The sequence below is a fragment of the Equus asinus genome, chromosome 7 (assembly GCF_041296235.1).
Source record: "Equus asinus isolate D_3611 breed Donkey chromosome 7, EquAss-T2T_v2, whole genome shotgun sequence".
NCBI classification, from domain to species: Eukaryota; Metazoa; Chordata; class Mammalia; order Perissodactyla; family Equidae; genus Equus; species Equus asinus.
In genome coordinates, this window is record NC_091796.1 from 77,248,829 (window position 1) to 77,262,096 (window position 13,268).

A 13,268-nucleotide genomic window follows, 5' to 3' on the forward strand; every position below is an offset into this window, starting at 1 on the left:
TTAGACTTGTCTCACCTCGTGCATCTGTGTTACCTGCCTTCCTCTGTAGGCTTTTCTTTGTAGGCTCTACTAGCAAAATTATTTAGAACACTTACAAATTAACATGATGTCTCAAGAACATTTTAACAGCTTTATTGAGATGTAATTCACATACCATAAAATTCACCCATTTAGAGTGTTCAATTCAGTATTTTTTTGTTTATTCACAGAGTTGTGCAACTATTGCCACTATCAAATTTTAGAACATTTTCACCCCAAAAAGAAATCCTGTACCCATTAGCAGTCACTCCCTGTTCCTTCCCCTCTCCCCCAGGCAACCACTAATCTAGTTTCTGTCTCTATGGATTTGGGTTGTTTATACTTTTTAGCTATTATAAATAATGCTGCTATGAACATTCATCTACAAGTTTTTTCAAGGACATATGTTTTCATTTCTCATGGGAATATACATAGGAGTGGAATTGCTGGGTCTTATGTTAACTCTGTTTTAACATTTTGAGGAACTACCAAATTATTTTCCAAAGGGACTGTACCATTTTACATTCCCATCAATGTATGAGGGTTCTAGTTTCTCTATATCCTTACCAGCACTTTTTATTGTCAGTTCTGTTCCCACCCTAGTTGTTGTGTATTTCATTGTGGTTTTCATAAAAAAGACATGTTTTTACAAAATAGAATTCATTAATTTTTACAAGGAAGTGTTGCTCATAGCTTATGCTTACGTTTACTCATCAGTGGAACTCTCAGCTTGGTCTCAACTCTTACAGCCAGACCACATCGTGTAATGAAGTATATCCCTGGGTTGTGGTCTGTGGAGCCCTCGTGAATGGGGTTAGTGACCTATATGATGGAGACCCCACAGAGCTCCCTTGCCCCTTTCCACTTTGTGAGGACACAGTGAGAAGATGGCAGTCTGCAACCTGGAAGAGGGTTCTCACCAGAACCCAACCGAGGTAGCATTCTGATCTTAAACTTTTAGCCCCCACAATGGAGAGAAATAAATTGCTGTTGTATAGAAGCCTCCTAGTCCGTGCCACTTTGTCATAGCAGCCCAACAGACTAAGACACCGCCCCTCCAGGGAGGGAGGGAGTTGTCCTGCTCCAGACCCGGGTTCCACTTCTCCCCAGGAAGCTGTACTTCTCACTCACTCCTTTTGTTTTCACTGAGCCCCAGGACTCCACTCGAGGGCCTGACTGAGGTATGTTTTCTTCACCTTGGCACTCTCTTCTTCTCTTTACTGCTCTCTCTTCTTTCTCTTCTCTTCCCAGCAGCCCAGCCTCGTTGTGTCGATCTAGTTCTGAGACTCTGGGACCTCCTCGGTAATCAGCGCTAGCCAAGAGAACGACATGAGACCTCGCTGTCCAGCAGAATCTGATATAATTCTCAGATGTCTTTACAATCTCATTTCAAATATTCTTTTCCTCTTTTCCCTTAAATATACTTTACTGACAAAGTTTTTAGTTGAGGGAATTTGGCCACCCTAAGTGTAATTCAATATCTGAATTAAAAAATGAAAGGTCTTAGGTTGGTTGTGAAAAAGCTGCATTAGCCACACTGTCCTGGCCCACAACTGTTCCTTATTTTTACGTAGTCTACGCAGAAGGTCACAGTCTGACCATGAGAACATCCATGTAGGCATCTGGAGCAGAGGGACCTTTTCACTAAGTGTGACAACTGAAATTGTCCAGGAAACCTCAGCCCCTCTTAATCAGCAGCAGTGGTTTTTATAGGGCACCCTTATTACCCTAGGTGTGATATCTACAATAATAAAGACTGCCTTGGATCTTCAGTTTCCTTCATCTCAGAACAGACCTCACTGTGTATATTTAGAACCACCGCCCATGCCTGTTACAACTGCAATGAGTGGGATGACTGAGAGCAGCACCTCTCACCCTGGAGTCTGGAAGCCTTTAACAGTCTCAACTCCACACTTCCATACAGAGCCACTTAGGGAGGGACAGACAATAAACAGGAACTTCTGGCGATTATCTGGTCAGGGATAGTGGAGAGAAAAAGAAGATGGTGTCCATTAGCAGTGTGGCCTTTTTGCCTCACGCCACTATGACTTAAAGCTCATGTGAGTGGCCAGTGTGCTTTTTCTACAGCATATGTATAATCAATACTTTCTACTTACCTAATCTTTCATTAGAAGTGCTTTACTCATCAGTTGCTAGGAGGTGAAGTGGTGATAAAGGGTGATTATTTCTCTAACTGAAGAAGTTGGAGGCTTCAACCGGCACAGGCACTTGCTCCTTACGGTGATTCACTGGTAGAGTAAGATAAAGTACCCGGGCTGCAAAAGGCCTCTTGTTTTCAGGTGCCCTGACGTTTGTTCATATCCCTGTCCTTCTTTACTTCTCAAGGTAACAGGTTCTATTCTCATACCCACCCACTTCACTCAAAGGTAGTGCCAGCACTCAATAACTTTAACCCATGGAAACCTGCCTTGATGTTTTTCTTTCTAAAGATTTACAGAACTATTTCGTATTTCTCCAACTTAAGTTATCAGAGAAAGAAAGATTATCTTACTTTTTGTTGGATAGGCTGGGAAGAAGCTGAGAAAGAAAAGAACGAGCATTTGCTTTGCCTCAGGCACTGTCCTGGGCACTTTACATATATTCTCTCATTAAACTAAAAACCCAAGTCATATGTGACATGTCTGATGAGAAAAGCAATTCCAGTGAACTTGCCATTTTTGCATGTTTATCATTTGTTCTGTATGTTATCATGGCTTTAACCCCAGACACCCAAGACATCTTGTGTTTTCATTTAAAATGTGCCTCTAATTCATTGACAAACCCATATTGCCCATTCTTCCCTCTAGCAAGCTGCTATTCGAGGTTGGACCTCAGCATCACCCAGCCCTCTTTCTCTCTCTCTCTTTTTTTCCCCCTTTTCTTTCTTCCTTTGTTGTGAGAAAAATATATTTATGCTCTTTTTAAATTGTCAATCATAATGTCATGATAAAATATTCAGTCTCGGGGCTGGTCCCATGGCCTAGTGATTAACTTTGGCATGCTCCGCTTTAGCAGCTTGGGTTCAGTTCCTGGGTGCAGACCTACACCACTTATCTGCTGCCATGCTGTGGCGGTGACCCACATACAAAATAGAGGAAGGTTGGCATAGAGGTTAGCTCAAGGCGAATCTTCCTTAAGCAAAAAGAGGAAGATTGGCAACAGATGTTAGCTTAGGGCAAATCTTCCTCAGCAAAAAAAGAAAAAAAATACAATCTCATAATTTTGGCTAAGTCTAATAAATATAGGTTCTGTTTAAATTCAAGTTATTTGATTCTTAGATTTTATTTTTTAAAGCTTGTAGTTTCTGCCCCCCCTCCCCCCACCCCTATGCCAAGCAGTCCAGCCCATGTCATTTTCCCCTGCCGTTCACAACACCATCACATGATTCCCCTGCCCAATCATGTCTCTCTCTTCATGAATTCTGGAGTCAGACTGACTGAGTTGGTACCCACCCCTGTCACTTCTGAACTGTGTGACCTTGGGCACATACTGCCTTAGTTTTCCTATGTGACAGCACTCATTGGATTATCATCAGGATTAAAGGACCTGGCAGTGTCTGCCCTGTCTCCAGGCTCTCCCTGCTTGGGTTGACCCTGTGCCTGGCTGCCAGATCACTTTGTCTCAGCTTGGCCATACCTTGCCTGTGAAGCTTCTCTGGTTCCTGTCCCTGAGCCTTTGCATCTGAGATCCTTCCAGACTAGTCCACACCCATCTCTCACTATTCCCCAGCATAAATTCCCATCTTCCAGCCAGCCTGAATTAGTCATCATTCCCTAAAGATGCATTTGCTTTCTTCACATTACACTTGGCTTCATCCATCCTGTTTGCCTGTAATGAACTCTTTTCACATCTTTGCTCATCAAAAATCCCATCACCCTTCAAGGTACCTTCCCTAGCCATCCTAACTACAGAGCAATTAGAGGTAAGCCTCAACCTCTGAACTCCTGGATAGTCTATACTTGGATGACACTTGTCACAGATTGCCTGGAAAATGAAGATATTAGCATATCGTGTTTCCCCTTCTAGGTTGTAAGCCCCATGAAGGTAGGAAGTCTACTTTTTCTTACATGTCACTGCTTAGTAAATATGTGTTGAACAAATAAATAATAAAGCCCCTTTGTCACCTGTCTTCTCAGTTTGAATTTGATAGTTGCCTCTAATACTCAGAGGAAAGTAGAGTATATATGCAATCAAGATTTGCCTTCATCAATATACGCTTTTTGAGTACCTGCTAAATGTAAGAAATTTTGTTAATTGCTGGGGTTAAATAATTACAGCTACAATTTACTGAGCCCTTCTTAGGGGCTAGGTACCGTGCTAAGTACTTTTCACATTATCTCACTTAATACTCATGACAGCCAAATGAGGAAGATACTGTCAGTGTGTTATCACATAAGCTATAGATTAGAGAAGTTAGTGACTTGCTCAAGGTTGTCCAGCTGATCAATGGTAAAGTCAGGATTTGAACCCAGTGGTCTGCCCCCAAACCTGTACTCTTAACCAGATAAATAAGATATAGTTTTATCTTATGAGTTAATAAGTGTTCAATAGTGAAGATATTGAGCTGGTCCACACCTTCTTCTCTGACCTCATCTTGTAGCGCTACGCTTCAACCACATGGCCTTCCTGCTGTCCCTTCAGTGTGCCAGCCTTGTTCCAGCCTCAGGACCCTTACGATTGCGACAGTCCAAACACCTGTCTGGAATGCCCTCACCCCTGATCTTCACATAGCTGGCGTGTCTCATCATTCAAGTCTTGGCTAGAAAGTCATCTAGAGAGACTTCCCTGAACTCCCCAGCTGACATAGCACTTCTGGTCCCCACCCTCTCATATATTCTTTACCCCAATTACCCTGTCTTATTTTCTTCTGGGCATTGATCACTATCTGAATTGACTGCATTTACTTGTTTGTGTGTTTATTGTCTGTTTTCCCTGCTAGAATTGAAGCCCAGCAAGAGGAGAGATTTATTCACCACTAAAACCCCAGTATAGAACAAGCTGTGACACATAGTAGGTGCTTCATAAATATTGGCTGTGTGTTGAATGGATGGATAAATTATTGAGCAGCTAACTGTTTCAGATTGGGTTCTGCAAAAGCAGATACTGAGGTGGACTTTGGGGTGAAAGATGTTTATTAGGGATCAATGCTTGTGAAAGAAAAGGAAGGGAGCAGAACTGAGCAGAGGGAGGAACTGAACTGCGATACACACCCAAAAGAGTTTCAGCCAACCCTGCATCAGGCTCTAGTGTGAATAAAAACTAAAAGAAAAAAATCCCCCCACTAGTCTAATAAAGAACTAACGTAATAGTTTAAAATCAGCTTCACCCTAGAATCAGCTTCAGCCTCTCCCCAGCTCCCCTCGCTGCCACTCTGTCTCTTAATTAAGGGATGTGATCTGCTCTGGGAGAGGCATAACCTTAGGCAAGGAGGCCCCCTAAAGCTAAGGCTGACCCTGAAGGAGCTGATGCTGGAGGCTGTCTGCTGACCATACTCCCCATAGCTGGACAGCAAATCTTTTTTGGACAGTGTGTTTTAGGATCTACCACACTAACAATTTAGTATCTACATTTGCTAACCTAAGTATTGTGTACTTTATACATCATTATCCCTGTTATTAGTTTAAGATGCAGTCTTCAGAATTCATTTACATCTAAAAGCTGGGGACTATTTACACCAGGAATTTTGAAGCAAATCAGTACTTGTTGCCTTCAAATCATTCATTACTTTGATTCACATATGATAAATCCATGACATTTTTTTTTTGTAGCCACAATATTTGTTATAATTTTTGGAAATGCACCAGAAACTTGCCTAGAATTATCATGTCTGTTTTCTAGTTAGTGACATATCTTCAAGATGATTACATTTTTTAACCTTTGCAAGTTCCAGTAAACTGAAGTTTCTTTTTTCTCTCTCTATAAAGCACTATTCAACTTTTTCCTCTTGTAAATTTCCTTACATTGTAAAAACTTTTAGGCAGAAAACAACTTTATGCACATTACTTCACATTTCTATTCGTTTATCTTTTTGGTTGAGTCATCTAGCATGTAAGAATTAAGGAGTAACATCACTATTGAATTGTCATGGTTGGTGTTATTTTGTATTTTCTGAGGTCTAGAACTTGCTGATTTTTTTGATCCAGCCTTTTCCTTCTTTGGAAATTCAGTTTCCCTTTGTTTTACTTATTTATAGCTCTGCTGTGGCACGGTTGGAGCATGGGTTTTTATTGCTTCAATTGCTATATAGTAATTGACACACTACATACATCCCAGGTCCCATGTTCCACTTACGTATAGACACTACTTGATGACTCAAATAGACTACAATGACTCCCCTTTATTCTGAGATGTCTTTCAGATTCTGGCTTACTGTGTTGGTCTGTTCCCCTTAAACACAGGACTGACAGCAATGACAACTGGAAACAACTGACCTTTTATTTCTGCAGGCATTTCATCACCATGGGCGCATCCCAATCTAATTATATGTTGATTTGTAATCAACAGAGGCTTCCTTTCATGTAATTTTCTGCTGACTCTATTTTCTCCCTGTTTGGAAACTTCTAGGATTATTATATCAATTTAAGTTTCTTAAACAGGTTTCCTTTCACAATGGCCAGCTTCCATTCTATTAGTTTTCCATTCAGTTACTCTGTCAACTCATGTTATCTGTTTAAAAAAAAAAAAGAAAAGAAATGCTGATATGTTGGTGGGCTCTGTGCTGCCATCTAAAATGTTATGGAAAGAACTATTTTTGTTGTTATTGTTGCTATGAATTAGTCCGGTGGCCCACATCTCTCTGCTTTAAAAGATGTACTTGACCTTAAAAGAAAAAAAAAGTCTTAACCAGAATCCTTACTAAGGTCTGATTTGGCTACAATGAGAATTCATCAAAAATATAGAAGCTGCATTTCCTAGGAAATTGAGGCTTTTTCCTGTATTTGGGAGTAGTAAAGGGTACGCCCAAGAACTTGGAACAGATACAGCATTGGCACACAAACAAAAGATCTGTAGAGCAGGACTTCCTTTTTATTCCCTGAGCTCTCTCTCTCATTGTCTCAGAGAAGATGGGGCAAATACCCAGACAGAAGCTGCTTCAGTATTGTCTTTTATTGATAGGCTGCTTGTGTTCAGTGATTCTTCTGGCCCATAGTGTCTGCTGGACAGTTGGAGGCTTTTTGAAGCCATTGTATTGTTAGAGAATAATTAGGGTGAATGAAGCAGGGGGTAGGGGTTAACAACAATTCTTTGTTGCAAGCAATTGCTAGTCTTGGCATCAGTATTGGTAACAAGGCCAATCTACTGGAAGGAATCGAAACAAAAGATGGAAAGGTTGCGGTTGGTTTGTCTAATCCATGCAGCAAATCCACCCATGCATGGCCATTGTGCCCTGTGAGCTCTCTGGAAATGCCTTTGGTCACAGTGCATTCCAAGCCACTGAGTGGGTGATCTCTGGGCAGTCTTATACATGGATTTCCTAGAATGCTCCCCTTAGCAAAAAAGGGGATGCACAGGTGTTACCTTGGCAATTAATCAGCATACCTTATAAAGAAAATAATCTGCTAACATTTGAGTAGATGAATGAGGGCGCTATGAAAGCCTCATGATCTTTCCCTTGGAGGGAAAAGTTAGAGATGTCATAATACAAAATAGCTGAGATGTGTCAGAGAAGTTAGAGATGTCATAATACAAAATAGCTGAGATGTGTTGATTGACACCAAGGTGAAAACACCTAGGCAAAACCATGACCTGCATCCTCATCGTCTGCTCCTTCTTCTCTAGGCCAGTCAGCCCCTCCTGGTCCTAGGGATATTAATCCCACTTGAATTGTGATCTATAGGAACCTCAGCCAGGGTGGGGTCCAGCAAATTGGGTGAATATAAATTTAATACTTTAATACTTCTAAGATAGAAGTTCTTACTGGATGCCTATCTCCCCTCACCAGTTTTGGGAACTGAAGCTGTTGCTAAGTTCTGAGTCAAGTAGACTTCCAGCTATGGTTGATCAGATTCTTGATGTATTAATGACACATGGCAGTGGTGCCTTACGGGAGGCCCCAGGTTCCATCTTGGAGCCCATCTTTCAGATCTTATAGCAGCAGTGTGATTTGCTCATGTTTGATGCTTCCTACATCCTTCTCCCAAATCAGCTTTCCACTGGACGTTCCCAAACACAGAGAGCCCTGCCTCAAATATCTGGTTCAAATTGTACAACAAAAGTTACCCAATGTAACTTTTCCTGTTGCTTACCAAAAAGGACAGAGACACAGAGGCAGTTTGCAAGTGGAAGTAGGCCTGTCTCCAGGGAGATTTTTGACCTTAGACACACATCCCCCAAAGGTGAATTCGTACTCTCACACAGTGAATAAGCTCCAATCCCACAGTCTGATTTAGACCAACAATGACTTACATTTGAAATCTCAAACCAGAAACGTTCAAGATCAATGTTAAACTCAGAGCAACGAGGCAGAGGTGGTGTTCACCTACGTGTTATTTTGAGAGTGCATCTGATGCTCTTGGGTCTGTGTGTGAGGAGAGGTGGTTGTCAGGGAATGGGGGGAGGTGGCGTGGGGAGGAATGGAGGGGGGACAGCAGTGTGCTTATTTTCAGTTTGTCAGCTGCCCTGGAAAACTGCCAAAATGAATGAGATACAACAAGCCTTCAGGGTTGTTGGAAGCCAAGGAGAGCCGAGGCCCCTCCTTTTAAAAGGCTCTGTGGAATTCAGACTTAAAGTTTCATGTGTCTTTGGTTTGGGGCAAATATGAAATCCCTGAACTTTTAGCTCCCAGGAACACACAGTGGGCCCTGACTCTCTGGACAGAAGTACGTCTTGAGGGAGAAAAAAGAATCCCTCACCTTTCCATCCAGCCCCTGGCTCTCTTTGGCCAGTGGAGGAAGATTGATGAGAACTCTGATTAGATCTGTCTCCGTGGCCTCCTGCAGATTATTGGAAAGGCCTGAAAAATCCTTTTGATACAGAGGGTGGGAGTTCCAGTAGATGGGGGAAGGGCAAGGACTAAATCTTCTGGGCCCAAATGTGTCAGGATGTATGCAAACATAGTGGCCAGGAGGCTGAGCCAAGCTGAGCATTTTTACAAGACCAGGCCCGGCATCATCCTAAGGGAAAGAGAATCTGGGACATTTAAAGTGAGGCAGCTTCCATAGGGCAAGAAGAGTTTGTAAACCCAGAGGGACTGTGATTTCTGAAAGAGAAACAAAGGCTGGGTTTTTTCTAGGCGGGAGTTGTATCTTTTATTGGCACTCACGTTCCAAATCTGGTCCCTCCGCAGTGTGACTTTGGTCTGACGTTCACATCGTGAAGACTGCAGGCTGTTTTTGCTGTACTCCCAAGCAGTGTTGACATTTGTAGGGAGAGAGGAAATCTGGATAAATAGACCTCTTTTCTTGGCGTTGTTAAAAATATTACTGAAAAGAGTGAAGGGTATTTTCAGAGCTACGTGGAAGTAAAGTCTGTCTCTGGCACTTTGAAAACCCAGGTAGTTGGCTGGGTGAGCATTTTCTTGCAGCCTGTTTGTTTCAGCCCACAGTAGTTTCTGAGCAGCTCTAAGAGATTCTGATAGAGGGGCCGGCCTGGTGGCGCAGCAGTTAAGTGCACACGTTCTACTTCGGGGGCCCGGGGTTCACCCATTCGGATCCCGGGTGCGGACGTGGCACCGCTTGGCAAGCCATGCTGTGGTAGGCGTCCCACATATAAAGTAGAGGACGATGGGCACAGATGTGAGCTTAGGGCCAGTCTTCCTCAGCAAAAAGAGGAGGATTTGCAGCAGATGTTAGCTCAGGGCTCATCTTCCTCAAAAAAAAAAAAAAGAGATTCTGATAGAGGACACAAACCCACCCATGCCACAGGGGCCACCTCTCTCCTAAGGCTGTCCTGTCTGTCCTGTGACTGCAAATTTATGCAACTTTAGGACTTTTTTGAAGAATTAGATGATAGCTGGTCTACCATGAGCTTTGAATTTTCTTTGAATTTCACTGTCAAAAGAGGAAGAACAACTTTTCATCGTAGAACTGGAAGGAGCAGTGACTTAGTTGACCCCTTGCTTTTTGCACATTTGGAAACTGAAATTGAGAACGGTTAAGCAAGTGGCCTAAAGTTACACAGCTTAGTTAGTTCAGGAACAGAAATGAAAACTCTTGAGTTTCCTGATGGCTGGTTTATTATCACAGTGTAAGCTCTGCCCCAAAGAAGGAAAGCTCAGGTTCTCTGTAACTTTAAGAACTTGGATGAATATATCAATTTTAGTAGAAACAGCAAATCAAGATAACCTTATCATTCTCAAGGGAACTTAATTTTAAGGAGAAATCTTTAGGATAACCTGATTTTAAACTGTAATGCTAATTCTCTATTAGGTTAGTGAGGGGATATTTTCTTTTGTTGCATATTTGAACATTTTCTTATTTAATACTTCTTTTAGCCATGAAAGCACTTATTTGAGAATAAACACTAGCACTCTAGGACAGCAAGTTGGTCACACCAGCTCTTTACACAGAGGGCCACATACATGTAAGTGACAGCCATAAACCAGAGAAGGGAATAATAGAGGGCGGGGCATGGTCTTCACAGTGCTTTACAATTGACAGAATGCCGTCACGTACACTATCAGTTGATCCTCAGGACAGTTTTGTGCAAGTGGGAAGAACAGATAGAAGTCCAGTTGTTTTCCAGAGAACAAAATTGAAGCTCAGCAGTACTGAGCAACTCACCCAGCACAGCTGGGAAGCTACGGACCTGCGGCTCCAACTCAGGCTTCACTCGGGCCCACAGCACATTTCATGACCTCCTGATGTGTTAGGGGTGGAAGTGACGATGCCTTCCATAGCAATCCCTGTTTCTCTCTGCTGACTTTTCCCTCTTTTCTCCAGGGCAGAAACTGCAGTGGCTACACTGTCCCTGCTCAGTTCCAGGTTGTTTCACTTCCTGGTTTGTGTTCCTGTGTTCATGGTATTTATCTTACAGGCAGGGAATAGGCCTTTTAAAAATCATTAAAACAGGTTTTTGAAGTTATAGTCATTTGTCCTTCACATCCTAAACCTCAGACCTAATGCTCTCTGGCTTTCCATTCCAATGAGAAAAGGGTGATTGTAATTGTTGGCAATGCCTCCCCAGGCCGCCAGCAAAAACGAAGGATGTTCTTTTTTAGGGAGAAAAAAATACAATTTAGCAATGTTCTTGATTTTCTTTTTACTCTTTTAACACAGCTTGTATTTTTTGTGTGTTTTCATGTCTAACACTAGGTGGCAGAATAACTACACCACAAAGCACCATCTCCTTTGTTTCTTGCTGCTCCCGGAGCAGAGACCTGAATAGTGAGTGAGGCATAAACCATCTGTGGCTACATGAAATCGGACCAACCAACCTGGCCAATATTTTCTTGACAGGGAACTGGCTGCAGTGACTCTAAAACATATGCTTCCAAGATACTGTCTTTAAGGTTTCCCTCTTTCTTTCTTTTTTTTTTTCCCCCAACATTTTAATTTTTCTGCACCATTGCATTCATGTAGCAGAGGGCAGACAGGGCCTGCAGGCAGCTGCTTTGAAATGGCAGATTGGGATGGATGCACCCAGTGGCGCTGGGACTCTTGCCCTTGTGTGCCAGTGGGTCATGGAGGGTCTGGGGGAAAGGCACCTGAGCCCTCGCCCTGAGTGGTGTCAGCTGCTCTGGCAGAGGGTCAGCAGTGGCCCGGCTGGGTCAGCTTGAAGAGGTTGCCCTCCCTAACTCAGGTATACAGAAGAGGTTTTTGTTTTTAAAGAGCAGCCTGATCACGGTTCAGCTCTTTCACTGGTTTAGAAATACTGCCGCGTGGTCAGTGAGACACTGCTTCCAGTTGTTTTCCCGGAAGATTTGCTGGTATCTCAGCACTCTGACACTGTCTGTTTCCCAGCCTGCCTCCCTGCCGTAGGACACACGAAGCTAAATAAAACTGCAGCTCCAGTTTTGTCCTTTCATGTTGTGAAGAATATGAACTTGGGGTACAGAAATACTTCTTTGGATTTCTGCTGAGAAAGAAAAGAATAGCATTAAAACAAAACAATACATTTATAAGACTAGCGATAACACTCTAAGTGTGCACTATGTTAAGAAACTCCTATAAAACCAAGTCTGGATGTATAAAATTGGCCCAACAAAAATATTTTATTTTAATTACAAAGCATTCTTTACAACTGGAACTATAATCAAATTTCATTAAACAGCAAGTTCCTGATGTGAATTGTACATGATTCCATTTACAAAAATTTTTTTAAAAAGTTTAAACCTCGACTTTTCAGGAACCCACTTGTTGCATAATACAAAGAACAACAGGACTATAGTTTTACACACATACTCACACCACATCCTACACTACTTTCCAGCTGGGAATCTCAGTGTATTTTTTAGTTTGTTGCTAGGGGTGCTGGTAATGTCCTGATTTTGCAGAGAAGGCACTGATGACGTGAAGGAGCCTTGTTGAAGTGACCCAGGTGAGTCACAGTGATCAGGGTAAGCCTGTAGGTTAGGGATGTGGGGCTTCTGTTCACCTGCCAGAGCTGCTATTCTTTCATGAGGAATAAACCATGTGACTTTTGAATATACATGGACAACATATATAGCTCAGACTAAGGATATCAATCGCAGGCCTCCCCACAGTGATGCTTTGAAGCTAGAAGAAGGTTGTGAGACCTTCTTGTTTGTTAAGAATGAAATGTCATAAAAATTCCATAGCAGATCTCAAATTTCCAGGGGGTGGGGACCTCTTTATTGTTTCCTCTAATAGCTGCTTTGGTGCTTTAGTGAATAAACGTGTTGCACAAAATAACCCAACATGCAGTCTCTGAGCCATAGCCTGGCTTTGCTCCCACATTGGTATTTAGCATCCATTCTGAATTATTTATTTATGATATTTTTGCTGTCGTTTGTCACTCCTCCCTCCTTACCCCACCCCTCCTTTGTTCATCTTTATTTTCATATCCTCCAATTAATTGATATCTTCTGCTCTTAGGACTACAGACAATGTGTCTGTGCATTTTTATGTGGATCTTCACTATGTAGGCCATGCTTTTAATTTCTGGAATAGAACAATGGTAAAAATGAGTCACAATGTTGTTGTTTCTATATTTGTTTCTGAGTCAAGAAGCATAATTTTCTCATTATAATGCCGAAGGTATAGAGCTATATAGTTCACTTTGAAGGGAAATAGCCAAAATTTAGTCAATTTCTTTAATTGGATGTTTTCAAATATGACAGAATTCTCTGG

General features: G+C 42.1%; 1 protein-coding gene across 24 annotated transcripts in view; it reads left to right on the forward strand.

The window, feature by feature from the left end:
* RAD51B (RAD51 paralog B) overlaps positions 1–13,268 on the forward strand; it is a 638,238-nt gene that overhangs the window by 340,628 nt on the left and 284,342 nt on the right. For 2 of the 24 annotated variants that reach the window (XM_070513847.1, XM_070513852.1), the window contains one exon: positions 1,270–3,280. The exons of 20 other annotated variants lie outside the window; for them this stretch is intronic. Coding sequence is in view for 2 of the 4 variants with exons in the window: in XM_070513852.1 (XP_070369953.1) it covers positions 1,270–1,334 (65 nt within the window). In the remaining 2 variants the exon portion in view is untranslated. Of the gene's footprint in view, positions 1–1,269; positions 3,281–13,268 lie in introns of those variants that run through there. 2 more of the 24 variants (XM_070513848.1, XM_070513853.1) reach the window with 1 other exon arrangement.